This window comes from Ictalurus furcatus, chromosome 28, assembly GCF_023375685.1.
Source record: "Ictalurus furcatus strain D&B chromosome 28, Billie_1.0, whole genome shotgun sequence".
Lineage (NCBI taxonomy): Eukaryota > Metazoa > Chordata > Actinopteri > Siluriformes > Ictaluridae > Ictalurus > Ictalurus furcatus.
The window spans coordinates 12,773,972-12,790,418 of NC_071282.1; the positions used below are offsets into that span (position 1 = coordinate 12,773,972).

The following is a 16,447-nucleotide window of genomic DNA, read 5'->3' on the forward strand; positions in this document are numbered from 1 at the left end:
CCACCATCAGCATTGTCATGATCATTATTATTATCATAATAACACCACAAACTACAACAGTACATATGAAACACTGGTCATTTAATTAACTGGCTTATTCTAAATGTGACTAAAGCTAATACCAGGACATCATTTCTGATTGTTAAGGGATAACATTACCGATTTATTTGTGGTCAGCTTAGAAGCAGAGCCGAAGTCCGCCAGCTTAATGTGTCCCGTACGGTCAATAAGAACATTCTCCGGTTTTACATCTCTGTAAAGAAAGAGAATAGTTTTATGAAGAAGAAATGGAGTGAACAAGGAACAGAATTCTGTGACAGGATAAAATATCTGTAGTGGTCCCTTCTACTAGCACTTCTATACACAAGCACATGCCTTTAATTCCACCCCCCAATATACCAATATAATAGTCCTAGTTATAATTATAACAATAATCAGTGAAAATTTAAGAATATGGCTTCCATCCTCATTATTCAGCAGCTTATAAAATAGCACTTGATCCAGCACTTCCTATTAGTTTGAATTTGTTTGCATACTGACTATATTACTCCACTTAATAAAGCCAGGAGATTTTAAATCGAGGTCATAAAATTGTGAAATGGTGAGAAGCGACAGTGCTGCCTAATGGCTTTAAAAAATAATAATAATAAAATTCCAACATTTTTCTCCCCAAATTTCCTCCAATCAGGGAAGGCCAGCACACGCTACCTCATATATACCTAAATACTGCTTATGCTGCGTCACAGGGCAGCGTAACACATTTAGAGGAAAGCGCTGTCTGCCATCTTCCACATACATGAGCTCACAGATGCCCATGTCTGGCTAGTGTCACTGTGATTGACAGGGAAGAGAGAGTATGCCATCCCTCCCACCCTTACAGCACAGCCAATTTGGTTCCCTTGGCTCCTGACCACAGATGGCTGTGGCATCTTTGAGATTAGAATTTGCGCTCTCCAGACGGTAGAGCAAACCCTTTTCTGTTGTGTCTCTCAGGGGCCCCGATTTGTTTTAAGGGTATTTACGGCCCAAACGCACAACACAAAGCAGCTCACCTATGGACGTATCCCATCTGGTGCACAGTGTGGATGGCCTGCACCAGCTCTGCCAGATAAAACTGAGCCATTGACTCGTCAAACTGATCCTCGTATCTGTTCAGCAGTGCCATGAGATCTCCTCCAGGCAGGTATTCCATCACCTGCAGGCACAAATCCAGATAACATTCTGCGCTCAGGGAGATTAGAGCACAGCACACACACAGCCACAAGCACAGCGCATCTGTTTACAGCTCTCTCTCTCTATTAAACTTCTGCAGCAGGTGGATTAGAATTAAGTGCTTCTGATGCTCAGCATGTGAGGCTCAGCTGCACAGATAAGCTGGCCAGTGAGAATATGTCAATATGCTACCATGAGCAGCTCCTTTCCTCTGATTCTCTCCCAGTAATATGAGCAAAAGACATGATTCATGCAGCTCATCACCGCACTAAATAAAAACATTCACTAATATGAGCTGAGACATGGGCCTGTCTTCGGAGAAGCATTGAGCATGTTCATTTCAGTTTAAGGACCAAGAATCAAAAAGGAGTCAAATAATTGTTTGTGATTAGTCATTCAAGTGATAATTACCCAATTAACTAATTGGCTTAAGTGGCAACTTGAGAAATGGCAATTCAGTATTTTATAGTCCTCCACTGCCTGCGAGACGACTTCAATTGCATTGAAAACACTGACAAACCTACTCATTTCCCAAATATAACCGAACAAGTTGCCTTTAAAAGAAAAACGGCAGAGCTAATTTCCGGCCAGAAAATTGAATCTCAGAATTATTCTGATCCATTGCATGAACCGCGGTTTTATAAGCTACCTTTGAAATGATGTAATTATTACTGCACCTTTAATCTGCTCAACAAAACAAGGGCTACAGTCAGCATGAATGGCTCAATGATTAATGACTATTATTAGCCGCTGAATGGCATTGTACTTGAACTGAAATCAGTTACAGACAGACAGAATTGGCAGGTCTGTCATTTATCCACTGGACTAGGACAGCACTTTTTTTTGTGGGTTGGGAATTTAAGGATTTTGCGTACATCCGGGTCATTAAATATTAAAACATATTCGGATTCAAATTAAATAACCTTAAATAACCAAATTCTCTCTACCAAAATGACCCCACGATCATGACGGTGGCATATTGCTATGGAAACACCAAATGCAGGCCTAAAACTTCCCAGCCTGCACCAGCAGCTATGCAAAGCGGTCTCCTCTCGTTTCCTGATCCCAGTCTCAACATGAACGGTGTACATCACATGAATTCCAGGCTGTTCATTATACGTAAAGAATGAGACACTTGGGGGAATGCTGTTAAAGAAAAATAATCAACACCCAACTCAACGTGAAGTTGAGTTACTGTTACCACAATGTTTATTTTCTTTTTTTTAAAAAAAACAAACAAAAAAACATAAAATCACAAACATTTTTGTTCATTTTTTATTTCACTATTCTTTTCATACTGTAGTTACGTACACTGCAAAAATGATTTTACAAAATTATCTTTCAATTTTAGCAAGTGAAGGTATTTTAAACAAAGGAAGAGGTATGGAATATTTCTAATTGTTTTCTCATTTGTTATATACTGTACAGTGCCTTCCACTAATATTGGCACCCTTGTTAAATATGAGCAAAAATGAAAAAAAAATTGTCTTTGTTTAACCTTTTGTTTAAAAAATAAAAATCACAAAATATTCTGCTCTCATGGATATCAAACAACTGCAAACACAACACAGGTTTATAAAATATATATATATAAAATACAGGTGTGCAACAATTATTGGCACCATTTTAATCAATACTTTGTGCTACCTCCCTTTGCCAAGATAACAGCCTTCTCCTATAATGCTTAATGAGGTTGGAGAATACATTGCAAGGGATCTGAGACCATTCCTCTATACAGAATCTCTACAGATCCTTCAAATTTCTTGAAATATTTACTAATTTCAAGCTTAAAATGCAGTAAAAAAAAAATTTAATATCTAGAAATTTATATATATATATATATATATATATATATATATATATATATATATATATATATATATATATATATATATATATATATATAGAGCAGATGTTGTGGAAAGTCCACAAAACAAGTTAGTTCTTATTATCACTTGTGTTATAGAATGTCATTTCCTCACTAGCCTTTCGTTTTGACCTGTGTCTTGCAACTGATTTTTTTTTTAAAAAGGAGAAACAAAACCTCTCATCTTGTCGTGTTACCAAGAAACTGAAAAGACTAACATCCTCTGTCCTGAAGAATTTCCTGTAGTGGAAAACTTTCCGTCGCTAGAGACTCCAGCCATTAATTTTAAATAAGCATCCTCTTTCTTTAAAATAACAATTCACATAAAAATCACATAAACCTGTGATTTGCAGCTGGCACTACTATCAGAGCTGCTGTTAGAGAATATTGATCAACATCTTGTATGTAAATCTTGTACATAAATGTTTTGCCTAAAGCAAAACTAAACTTGAAGAATTAGTTTACTGATGAATAATTTTGATGAAAAAAAAAAAGTTTTGGTGCCTTTCGGTTTTATTACAAAAACTCATTCAATATGCAAAAACTCTCACGCATTATTCATACGACCCGGCAGCAACGTCAAGGATGTGACTAACGCACATACAAACACACACACTTTTTCTTTTGGCTGTGTTCAAGATGTCAAAATGTATTTCACTTTAAGTACTTGAAATGTCCATAGTATTTACATATTCAAAGATCAATCCACTGCTGCCTTTCGGCTAAATGACTTTTGTCTTTTGCGGAAAAGGGCTCGGAATAAATGCGTGTCGTTTTTGCATACATAAAAGAAAAATATGAAAAACTGTGTTGCAGGGGACAATTTTTCTGATGGCATGGGTCGTGAAGTGAGAGTGAGAACAGCAGTTATAGAGATGTGTCTAAAAGTATATACAATATAATCTGGTCAGACGAAACAAAAATAGATCTCTAGAAAGAAGGGTTGTATGTGCGATTGCAAGAACACCCTTCCAACGGGGAAGTACGGAGGTGGGAGCATCATGGTAAGGGAACTGCTAATCTGTAAACAATACTGGAGCATGGAAGGAAACATGAGTGGAGCAAAGTACTGGGATATTAGAGGAGAATTTAATCCCATCAGCCAAGAGAGTGAATCTGGGGAGAAGGTGGACATTTCAACAAGACGACGACCCAAAAACGTACAGCTAAAATAACTCTTTGCATGGTTTAGCCAATCTCTTGACTTGAATCCTGTTGAAAATTTATGGATGATTTTAAAATCATTTTTGATGTGTGAATACCCCCACCCCCGTAAATTTCTTTTTTAAACATATCTTTGTTTATGCCTATGAATACATCCATCCATCCATTCTCCATGCAGCTTATCCTACACATTGTCACAGGGAGCCTGGAGCCTATCCCACAGAACTCCGAGCACAAAGCAGGGGACACCCTGAACAGGGTGCCAACCCACCGCAGGGCACAATCACACTCACACACACACACACACACACACACACACACACACACACACACACACAATACAGACCATTTGGAGATGCCAATCAGCCTACAACACGTCTTTGGACTGGGCGAGGAAACCAGAATTCACAGAGGAAACCCCTGAAGCGCAGAGAGAACATGCAAACTCAGCGCACACAGGGCGGAGACGGGATTTGAACCCGTGAAATACGTGATATATCTGATGTCTGATCTGGTCTATTCTGAGAGACTGCATGCCAGATGCTTGCTCAGTCCTGTGTGCAGTTGGATGCGAGATGTCCGAGTCAGAATGGTGCGATGGAGCCATTTTGGTCAAACATATTCACATACAGAAGAGTCTCTGACTCAGGACCCTTCAGATAGTCTGTTCCAGCACATCAGTGGTAAATACCCTGAGGTTAGATGTGCACTACAGAGCCATACAGAGACCACCAGGTTTCCAGAATGGGCATTCTGCAGAGCTGTGTGTGTGTGTGTGTGCGCGTGTTGCCTCACTCACATTCCCCCAATAACACACAGGAGCTTTGAGACTGCATAGTGATGCATTTGTGAACACACACACACACACACACACACACACACACACACACACACACACACACCCCATGAATGGAAGGCAAAGCTGCCAGACCATAAACGGCAGCCGCAGCATTCTAGCCCATGTTACCTAGCAACAAGGTAGTGAGGGTCTTTTAAGCCCAGTGCTCAGACAATGACAGATTTGGGTTTTTTTGTGTTTTTTTGCTTGTTTCCTTCTCCCCCCCCCCCCTTTTTATTATTATTTATTTAATATACACAGGTCACGATTTAGGCTGAGGGCACTAAGAAGAAGGAGGATGGGAGTTTAGGCTGGAATAAGAAAAATCAATCATTTGTGCAGATAGGACTGTCGGTGTTTACTCTCATGAGAATCCCGCTTCTGTGCTGCAGGCTTTTCAAATCTCACCACACCCCACACATCAGCAGGGGCTTCACACAATTCCTCCCCTGCACATACGTTTTGACATACCATGCAAATGGACTGGGTTTAACAAAGCGCAGCTACAGAAATCCCATTCTTTGTGAAATCACTGGTTTAGACGGATGCTTTCAAAACACACACTGGATACCTCACAGTGAAGATCTCCGTCTCACATACGCACAAACTTATTAAACCTGTTAGGTGCCATCGTCCCTTAAACTCTTCATAATCCATGGGTAGTGCAGCATTCCCGAGGACTGCGATAGGAAAAGTCCGATTTCAGCATTTACTTGGAAAATCATTGGAAATTCATGAGAATTTACAGAGCATACATAATTACATGTTTTTCAGTATCATCGTTTAATATTAAAATGAACATATAAACACAATACTAACATTTGCATTCATTATGAAAAATAGGCTTCATGTATTTTCAGTATCCATCCATTTTCAATACCGCTTATCCTACACAGGGTCACGGGGGAGCCTGGAGCCTATCAGAGGGAACTCGGGGCACAAGACAGGGTACACCTTGGACAGGGTGCCAACCCATCGCAGGATACGATCGCACACCTATTCACACACTATGGACAATTTGGAAATGCCAATCAGCTTACAACGCATGTCTTTGGACTGAGGGAGGAAATCGGAGTACTCAGAGGAAACCCTCACAAGCACAACTGTATTGCAAAAATCACGATAATGACGATATTGAAATTATAATTATCAATTATTATAAATTATATTGCCCAGCCCTACTCTACTTTTTTTGTGGCTGTATCTTTCAAACAACACAGTGTATATAACATCGACATCATTATGTTTCTTGTTATATCCCATGTAATAATGTGAGTTATGCTTTAACAAAATCACTTGCCTAAGGTATAAAATGTAGTGTGTGTATATACGGGGTTTTACAGTAACCACCAGGTGTTACCCAGGGGGGGGGGCTTTTGTTTTGGCATTTTTTGCATAAAGGATATCAGGTATGTATACAATCAACAGGAAGCAATTGGGGATTTATCCTGTGTAAAGATTATTTATTTTACACTTTTTTTTAGCATTACTGTGCTTAAATTAAAAACAATCTAAAATGTTAAGGTTTATGATTAAAAAAATATATGATAAGGGCTCAGTGTAGCACTGCTGCTAATGTCTTTGCAGCACCGAATTATAAACTCATGAATATTCAGATGCATCTGAATACTAAATATTTGATGAAATTCAAATTAAAATGCATATTAAAAAATGATCTGACAGCCCTACCTGTTCCCCCATCCTAAGTTTCTTTTCTTTCTAAGCTCATTATAAAGTTTGGTGCACCTATTTCCAATCTTATAAGAAAGAATTACAACACATTTAAGAATCTATAACTTGCCCTACCTCTAATTACGAAAGGGTAAATCATTTATTCTGTTAGGGGGGAAAAAAACAGCTTTGCAGTCTGTCTGAACAAATGTCTGTGTGCCTGATGATGAGGGAACCAGGATGGAAATTTTAATAAGACCAGAGATGGTTGCGAGTCCCTCTACTGGTCATAATAAGCAAGCCTTGAAGACCAAAGACTTGAAGCTATACTATCTGAATATTCACCGTACAGCATAACACAGGTACCTCGTGGCTCCTCTTTAACGTTCACAAAATTTAGATGCCATTATCCTCTTTGGCCACCATTAAGATCTCACTAGCACAGATTTTGGGCTGAGAACAAACAGATCATCATCAAAGAACACAAGCATGACGACGCTTTGGTAAGTTTTAATACAATGTTGTTTCTCAGAAATGAACCGAAAGCTTTCTGCGTCTCTCCATTTTTCCGGATCATGTTTTAATAAGAGAACTAAAAGCTTTCATACTCACTGTCTCGGCCAATGTGACCCAACAGAAATGAGCTGAATGCAGAGGGGCAACTGTGTCTGAGTCGGCCTCCATTAAAATGCTTTTATTTTGCTGAAAACAGACCTAGCACATGGATTCCATAAAAAAATTAAAAAATAAAAATACTGACACCGTTTCTCTGCACTGTCCATGACACTAATTACACTAAACAGCCCATTCATTCCATCCAATCTGACCTACAGGTGTGTGTGTGGGGAGCAGAATCTCGTCAAGCTAAACACAAGATCACACTGGGTCTATGGATGTGGCAGTACTTAGGGCTGGGCTATATGACAAAAATATCTTATCACAATACTTGAGGACATTTCTACGATACACGATCTATATCACGATATATAATTTAGCTAACAAACTGTCTGCAAAACAGTAGTAAAATAAATAAAATATGGTAAACGGAGTTTGATGATACTTTTCTTTAATGCCTACAAAGACAAAGATTAAATTACGCAAAATCAACAATATCCATGTAGTACAATTTCATTTGTAATTAAAGTTGGGTTGTTTTTTTCTCCCACACATACTACCACATACATGCCATACTACCGATATCTAAGAAAAATGTATCGCGTAATCATTTATCATCATATCAATATTATATCGATATATCGCCCAGCCCTAGCACTACTGCTTGCCTTATATTCTACGTTATGCAAAGCAGGTGTTTGTAAGGTTGTACTTTTAGTGCCCTGTACTGCCCAAGAGGCAAAATGACCTGCTTTCCTCTGTTCAAACCGTGGTTGGTTTATCTCGGCGTCTCCTTTAATGAAGAAAAAATTCAGATGTGAACAGCTCTGTTCCAACTGCTCCAGAATCACAAAATAAAGAAATAAGCCAGATCAACTGTATGGCAATATTGCTATTGTTTCTAGATCTATAATGCCCATGTGCTTTGTCTTTTAAACATTACAAATTGACAAATTGCTTGTGGCCTGAAAAAGGAAATTCCTTCCCAAGCACTTTTTGGTCTTATTAATGTTTACTTAATTCTTGTATTAGTTCTCATACTTAGTGTTTCCTTAATTTTGCTCTAAACTGATCAGTTTCATTTGAATACTTTTTAATCAAAGCTGCTTATAACCTATAAAAAAATTTTTTTCAAAAAAACAGCAAAAAAAAAAAAAAAACATTTTAGTCATAGCTAAAATGCTTGAATGCTCTCTTTGCTTGATATATCAATATCTGCATTACAATATGCAGCATTCCTCACCATTGTGTTTCAAGCTTGAAACAGGAAGTCACGTGACTATTAGAACAAGTCGTGTTATTTGGGATTGACTTCCTTTCACACATGATACGACCCTCAGCAGAGTTCATTTGAAGCTCAGAGATGAATTCCCAGGATCGCACATGCGATGCGTAGCACGTTTGATAATGCCCTAAAAGGTCAAGGACGACTTTTCTAAATTCAGCTTCATCGCTTACCAGGTAGACGTTATCCTGGTCCTGAAAGGCATGCTGGAGCTGTGGAATCCAGGGACTAGTGCTGAGAGCCAGAATGGCCCGCTCCTCCTCGTAGAATGCCACCTAGAGGAGAGACAGGAATGGAAAACACAAATTGAACATGTTGACTTGTAGTCATGGTGAACAAAGCTGAGTGAGGCAACACTTAGTGAAAATAGAGAGTATGCCGAAACCAAATATTGTCAGACGATGTTAAAAAAACTACAAAATCACAAGTTCTCTTAGGAAGGTGATATTTCTGCCCTCCACGTACGTACTAGCAGCCTTGCGATAAACAAGAAAGGATGTCAACGTTAGAGGTCGATCATCGATCGATTTTGCCGATTACAGCAAAATGTGTCAGTGATGGTTTTATTTCACCTGTAGAGGCCGCTCTCGTACTATATGATGACAGTCGATCGTTCTCAGCCGCTCCTGCAAAGGATGCAACCGGGAAAAACTATCCGTGTGGATTTTGTTGATAACCGATAGTTTCAGAAATAGTTCTGTGCCGATTAATCAGGAAAATCGATCGATCTGTTGACCTCTAATGCTGACATTCTTTCTTGCTTATCATCAGGCTGGGCGCACGGTGGCTTAGTGGTTAGCACGTTCACACCTCCATGGTTGGGGGTTTGATTCCCACTGTGGCCCTGTGTGTGCGGAGTTTGCATATTCTCCCCGTGCTGCGGGGGTTTCCCCCGGGTACTCCGGTTTCCTCCCCCAGTCCAAAGACTTGAGTAGGCTGATTGGCTTGTCCAAAGTGTCTCTAGTGTATGAATGGGTGTGTGAATGTGTGTGCACAGAAGGAGCCTCCCCTGACGCACCCTGGCCAACGTTCAGTATCATACTGCTGAGCGGCTAATCCTTCTACCACGATGGTTCCACTATGAAGTGGAACCTCGACACAAAAAGAAGAGAAGATCATCAGGCTGCTGGTACGTACGAGGGCAGAAATACCACCTATCTAAAAGAACTTGTGATTTTGTAGTTTTGTTTTTTTTTAACATCGTATTGCCGATAACCCCACTCAGTTATCAGTTAAATCCGCTATCAGTCGACCTCTAGTCAACGTGGTGTACAAAAGGCTTTAAAATATTTGATTACTGATTTGGACCACAGCATCACTATTAGATCACTATTTTATTGTTATTTTTGCGGTACGGATATTTGAATATTTCATAAAAATCGCCCAACTTTGCTTTGTTAAGGCCACTCGACCTAATATGGTTTCAAATCATTTCATGCATACAGGTGCATCTCAAAATGCACCTGAATGTCAGAATGTTTACTGGAAATATTTACAAATTTTTTTTGTTTGTTTGTTTGTTTGTTCGAGTGCGCTTCAATAGTGCAAAGGTGACTCACATTGTCCTGTGTGCGCAGACAGTCCTTGTCCATCATCTTCATGGCGAACACGTCTCCTGTGGCCCTCTCTTTCACCACCTGCACCTCAGCGAAGCGGCCACGGCCCACCACTCCCTTCACCTCGAAATCTTTCTTAGATGGCTGCAGCTGCTGGAGCTCTGCCACCACGTCTGAGACTGTCACACACACACACACACACACACAATGATCAAAGAAAACCCGATATGAATCAATATGAATCGCATATTAAGTACAGCAGCTTGATCAATGAAAAATTTATGCAAGCATGCGCTAGTATTAACTTCCTAATGTATCATATACTAGCAGCAATGCAGTGAGGACTTACATTTGTGGACAAATCTGGCCACATGTTTGATCTTCATGAGCTCTGGAGAGCTGCATTCCTGATAGAGCAGAAGCAAAGCATCCAACAGGGTCTCCCTCTTCAACTCGCTTCCTCCAGCCGAGCCATACGCACTGCTCTTCCCCTAAACCAACATTACACAGATACAATATCAAATAGAAAATAGAGACGGGACAGATTATAACCATTCAAGGAACACTCAAACTTTTTATACCTAATCTCCATCTCCATATGTGTGATTACCAAGGACAGGGATTCTTTGCCTCTATAACTGCCTCCAAACTTTCATGCTATCCATCATACCCCCAATACGTCTGTTCTTACTCTGATATACTACACAGTCCTCTTCAAATCCTGTCTGAGGCTCGAAGCAAAATGATTTTCTATCGATTGTTATTTGGATTCATTTTAAACTCTTTATTTGATAAAAAAATAATAAAACTGCTAACACTGCGAGATAGATTTTTCCTTTTCTTACCCAGAAACCATGAAAGATGCAAACTTTTGCGCTAGACGTTTAGTGCAGGTGTTCTCAAAATTTGTGCAGCAGTTTATAACTTTAACAATAAAATAAACTCCACTGACTACCCTAACAGAAATTTATGAGCATAATCCAAATATTCAAGTCTTAATCTCATTATTTAAATGCGTACAGTAATATTTTAGCTATTTATTAGAGCCATAGAGCTTTTTATTCCTGAATTTTTCACCAACAGAACACATTAGACTCAAGCTGACTTTATTTAAAAGGTGTACTTAGTTCTACGTTCGATTCGATTCCAGTGACCAGTCAATTAGGCTAATAGCTATAAGATCTCTATAATTAATATAATCACTTTGATAACAGTGGATTGTGAATTCCCCCACTGAAGTGACATTGAAAAATCATGGACCCCTTGGCTATGCTTCACCGAGGGCACTTTGAGAATACATTAGCAATTGGTGCCTTTACATTTTTGTAAAGAAATGTTAAGGGAAAGCAATTTAATGCAAGACACTACTACTCAGGAGGAAACTTTTTCAAAAGTGCACATTTATTTATGCAAAAGAGGCTTAGTCTAATTACATTAATGTGCATTTGCAGGTTTGTACAGCTTGTACAGAACAGGTTAACAGAAAATTGTCTTTTTTTGTTTGACCAAGTAAACACCACAGACTGTAAATTTTTGTCAAATGGATTTTTGTTATTTTTCCATACAAAATCTAACACAAATCCAACTATTATCAACATTTTGATCTGTTATATCCTTCTAAATAAGGATAGGAAGGACCTTTCATGAACGCAAGTCATGAAACTGAGATATTTGGTTCTAAATACTGAAGAAGAAAAAAAAAAACTCTGAGGAAAAAATACAATGTGTTCTAATGTGATTCCTCTCTAGTAAAAGGTTTATAAATGTAATAAAGGAAATTTAAGTGTATATCATCATGACATAATTTGAGATATACATCAGGAAACAAACATTATGGGAATAGCAAATTCTTCAGAGTTGCTAGGTTTATGAGTGTTCATGAGTGTACACAACCAGTGACATTCAAAACACTTTTCCGTTTAGTTTTAATCGTTTTACTACTACAGAAAACGTCGTATTATAGATGCAATCTAACCCAAAATCTGAAAAATTTTTGACATGGCCAAAAGTGTTGTGTCTTGCATTAAAGGAGGGAGATATAGTTTCAAGAAGAGCTAAAAAACTTGATATTTATTTAAAAGTTGATAATTACTTATTTCCATAAAAAAAAAACTACACCAACCCTGATTCACTGGTGTAAGTATAGAGAAGTAGGGGATGTGGAGAGATGCAGTTTTGAGCGCAGCATTGTGGTTTTCTGCCCCTTCTCTTTTCAAAAATGGTAAATGGTCTGCAGTTATACAGCGCTTTTAAACTTAGCAGTTCTACAAAGCGCTTTACACTGTTTCTCAGTCACCCAGTCAGTCATTTACACACACACTCACACCAATGGCAGTGCTACCATGCAAGACACTAGCTTGCCATCGGGAGCAACTTGGGGTTCAGTGTCTTGCCCAAGGACACTTCAGCATGTGGAGACGTGTGGGCCGGGAATCGAACCCCCAACCCTACGATTAGTGGACAACCCGCTCTACCACCTGAGCCACAGCCGTCCAAACAGCTGTTATCCACTTAAGTCACAAGATTAACCCTTTCAAGCATACTGTCCACACTTTTGCACAGGATGTTTTTAGAAAAATATCAAATCATCTCAAAATCACATGACCGTACTGTGTTACTGTAACTTTTTACGTAAAATTTCAACTTAAATTAATATATATTTTTGCTCCAAACTTATATATAAACCTAATTTTAAAAGATAAAAAAAATTTTCTACCTATGAAATTATGCATTATTACATCCGAAACATTGCTCTATTTTGTTTATAATAGGTCTGAATGTTACCAAATATTCTTCATAACATGTTTCATAATTTCAATAAGGAATAAGAAAAAACATTAACATAATCTACATTTTTTTTTTTTTTATTAAAATTATTATTATTACTTTTATATTACTTTTAATGCACAAATGGGTTAAATTGCCCCAAACCCTGCTCATATTTACCTGTAAGAGCTGGTTAAGTCTTGAGCAGCGGCTTGTGATGGGCTCCACTGAGGCCAGATCCTTAACACTGCCATGTCCTCCATATTTAAACTTCAACATTACTGGAGGGAATATAGGAGTCACTTTACAGGTCAGGTGGCTTTTAAAGTAGTTTTATGACTCTGTACACATACTGTCAAGATGGACTGTAACTGTGACTGCAGAACTGAACCAGTGAAACAGTAAAAGTCTTACATTCTCTAATCTGTATTGGACATATAAGGACACAGTGCAGTGTTTAGACTGGCGTGAGCACCTCTAACGGTCAACATGCAGACATTACTGACTCATACACGAACTAACTCCAAACCTCAGGTAGATAATCCTTTACACTTTAATAAACAACATGTTTTAATTCTACCGCACATTTACTTTGCTAAGTTAATAATAAATAAACATAATTAGCACTAAAGTTGCTCAGTGTCGCTAGGCTGGGTCTTATTGTTGCACCGAGCTTTGCCGAAAATGTCCAAAAATATATATATAATAATTATAAACAGCACACATTTGAATAACACAGTACTTACCAAATATATATGAGTGTAGTGTTGTATTTAAAAAAACTGTCAAAAAATATATTTGTCTAAATAATCCTACTGCACGCGCGTATTCAAAACATGACTGCAGCTGAAAGCGTTGTCACTTCCGGGTGACTTTCAAATTTTGCGCGCGCTCCTACGCAGCTCATTGGCTCGAAGGGAAATTACGTCAGGAGGCTCCTTGGCTCCTCCTACACGGTCTCTCGTACACGCTCACAAAGCGGATAAAATAGCTTTACCGTAAATATTGTATTATATACAGTATAAATGTATACAGCAAAAAAAAAAGAGAGACATTGAGCCATTTTAAATCCTGAACACATTAGGTCCAAGTCGACATTACTGATTGGAGTTATTGAGGTTCGAATTAAACCAATTCATGTCAAGTGACCAGTCAACATATCACAGTTCTTCTCAGAGTGGGATCTGTGAAGTATGGCCACGGAGTCAATAATTTTTTTTAATATTTGGTTGATATCACAACCTATCATTATCATTATATTTATTACTGAATCCTTCAGGGCGCACGGTGGCTGCAGGGGTTTCCTCCGGGTACGCCAGTTTCTTCCACCAGTCCAAAGACATGCATAGTAGGCTGACTGGCATGTCCAAAGTGTCCGTAGTGTATGAATGGGGTGTGAATGTGTATGTGATTGTGCCCTGCAATGGATTGGCACCCTGTCCAGGGTGTACCCCGCCTTGTGCCCCATGCTCCCTGGGATAGGCTCCAGGTTCCCCGTGACCCTGAAGGATAAGCGGTATAGAAAATGGATGGATGGATTTTCAATAATACATTTATTCTGGTCAGGGTTGCATGTGGCTCCAGAGCTTGCTTGGGAAACTCTGGGGATTAGGCGGGAATATGCCCTGGATGGAACGCTAGTACGTCACAGGACATCGTGCACACACATTCTCTTCTAGGATGAGAGTAGCTAATCCACCTAATGGAATGTTTTTGGGAGGTGAGAAGAAACTGGAGAACCCACATGTAACCCATGCAGACACTGGGTGAACAGGAGCAACTCCTACTTCTAGAAAGATAGAAAGATTTCTTTTTCCATTCTTCATGTTGTCACTCGTTAGCACATTTGCCTCACAACTCCAGGTTTGGGGGTTCGAATTCCACTTCCAACCTGTGTGTGCGGAGTTTGCATGTTCTCCCTGTGCTTCAGGGGTTTCCTCCGGGTACTCTGGTTTCCTCCCCCAGTCCAAAGACATGCATGGGAGGCTGATTGGCAAGTCCAAATCGTCCGTAGTGTGTGAATGTGTGTGTGATTGTGCCCTGTGATGGATGGGCACCCTGTCCAGAGTGTCCCCCACCTCATGCCCCGGGTCCCCTGGGATAGGCTCCAGACTCCCACGCAACCCTGTACATAAACTGGATGAATGTTGTCCCTCTTTTCCACTCACAAACATGTAAACCCAAGGACACAAAAGTCCATCTGATATTTGCAGTGATGGAGTGGCAGTTTCTGTCCAATATATGTTCATCATTCTCAGGGTCTTATCTATATGGGTTCCACAGCATTGATTAGTCTTTTCCTGTATAACAGGGGTCTGCTGGGATCCTGTTTCCTTGGTGATGGCCACAAATGCCATGGCAACAGCCCTGCAGAGTTGTCTCGGAAACAAGAACACTCAGATGAGGGCGAGACATGCAAGAGACAGAAGGAAGTTTAGGAAAATGCTGCACGCATCAGAGCACACATTAGACAGAATGGTATTCTTGAGATGGATTTTTTTTAAATGTATTTTTCTCTATCGCTGCACTGTGGAATTTATCTCTAAATTATTTTACACATATTACACATCCATTAAAAAAGAATTGTATGAACCAAGCACTGAGTTTTGTATTGCTGCTAAATGCTCCTAAGCATTGCCAACCCACTCTCACATTTATTTCCTTAGAAATATGTCAATAAAAACACAAACAAGAATAGGAATGATTTAATAACAAGGGCTGGGTTTTAATCCTAAATTAAACATTAAACTGTACAAAAATTGACTATGAGGGGGAAAAGCATGATATCTCTCTCTCTCTCTCTCTCTCTCTCTCTCTCTCTCTCTATATATATATATATAGAGAGAGAGAGAGAGAGAGAGAGAGATAGATAGATAGATAGATAGATAGATCATGATATCATGACACAGGCAAGCAAAACAAGCCTCACTGAGTCACACTCACATATGGAACGTGTTATAATCATCTTCCAGCTTGACTAAACAACCACAATCATGCTGCTCTGAGGTGAATGCTAAAGGCCAGATGAAGGCGCTCACAGCTACATTAGAGCAGCAGATGGAGCTGTCACGCTAACATGAGTCTCAGTCACTGTGCCAGCAGGAGGAACAAATGAGTACAACTAGAGCAAGAAAGACCAAAGGATACATTAGCAAGATGGACCAACTCAACAGGGCATTGAACTCAACACTAACACTAACCTGTGCTATAGACATCATGAGATCATGATAAGATCATGTTCACATGTTGTTCTGGTTGTATTCTGGAAAACAGTCCAAAATTGGTTTTGTTTAGTCTGCCTAAAGATGTCTAGTTAAGGGATGAGATAAACTCTCGGGATTAGAGTACTGGTTAGCTACATCATAGTGAAACAAGCATTAGCCTAATCAATTCAGTTTGTAATCAGATAACAGCAGTCAAAATGTCCCGAATGCTCTACCACCGTCACATCATCAGCATCCTGTCAATCAAAA

At 39.3% G+C, this 16,447-nt stretch overlaps 1 protein-coding gene across 4 annotated transcripts in view; it reads right to left on the reverse strand.

Annotated features, from left to right (window-relative positions):
- The window catches only part of cita (citron rho-interacting serine/threonine kinase a), a 93,323-nt gene extending 79,480 nt beyond the window's left edge, over positions 1-13,843 (reverse strand). For 2 of the 4 annotated variants that reach the window (XM_053618658.1, XM_053618657.1), the window contains exons 1-7: positions 13,721-13,843; positions 13,155-13,255; positions 10,558-10,699; positions 10,212-10,387; positions 8,826-8,927; positions 1,053-1,195; positions 160-253 (exon numbers count right to left, since the gene is read on the reverse strand). In XM_053618658.1, the coding sequence (XP_053474633.1) occupies positions 160-253; positions 1,053-1,195; positions 8,826-8,927; positions 10,212-10,387; positions 10,558-10,699; positions 13,155-13,253 (756 nt within the window). In that variant the 5' untranslated portion in view covers positions 13,254-13,255; positions 13,721-13,843. Of the gene's footprint in view, positions 1-159; positions 254-1,052; positions 1,196-8,825; positions 8,928-10,211; positions 10,388-10,557; positions 10,700-13,154 lie in introns of all 4 variants that reach the window. The other 2 variants (XM_053618660.1, XM_053618659.1) reach the window with 1 other exon arrangement.
- Between the last annotated feature and the right edge of the window lie 2,604 nt (positions 13,844-16,447).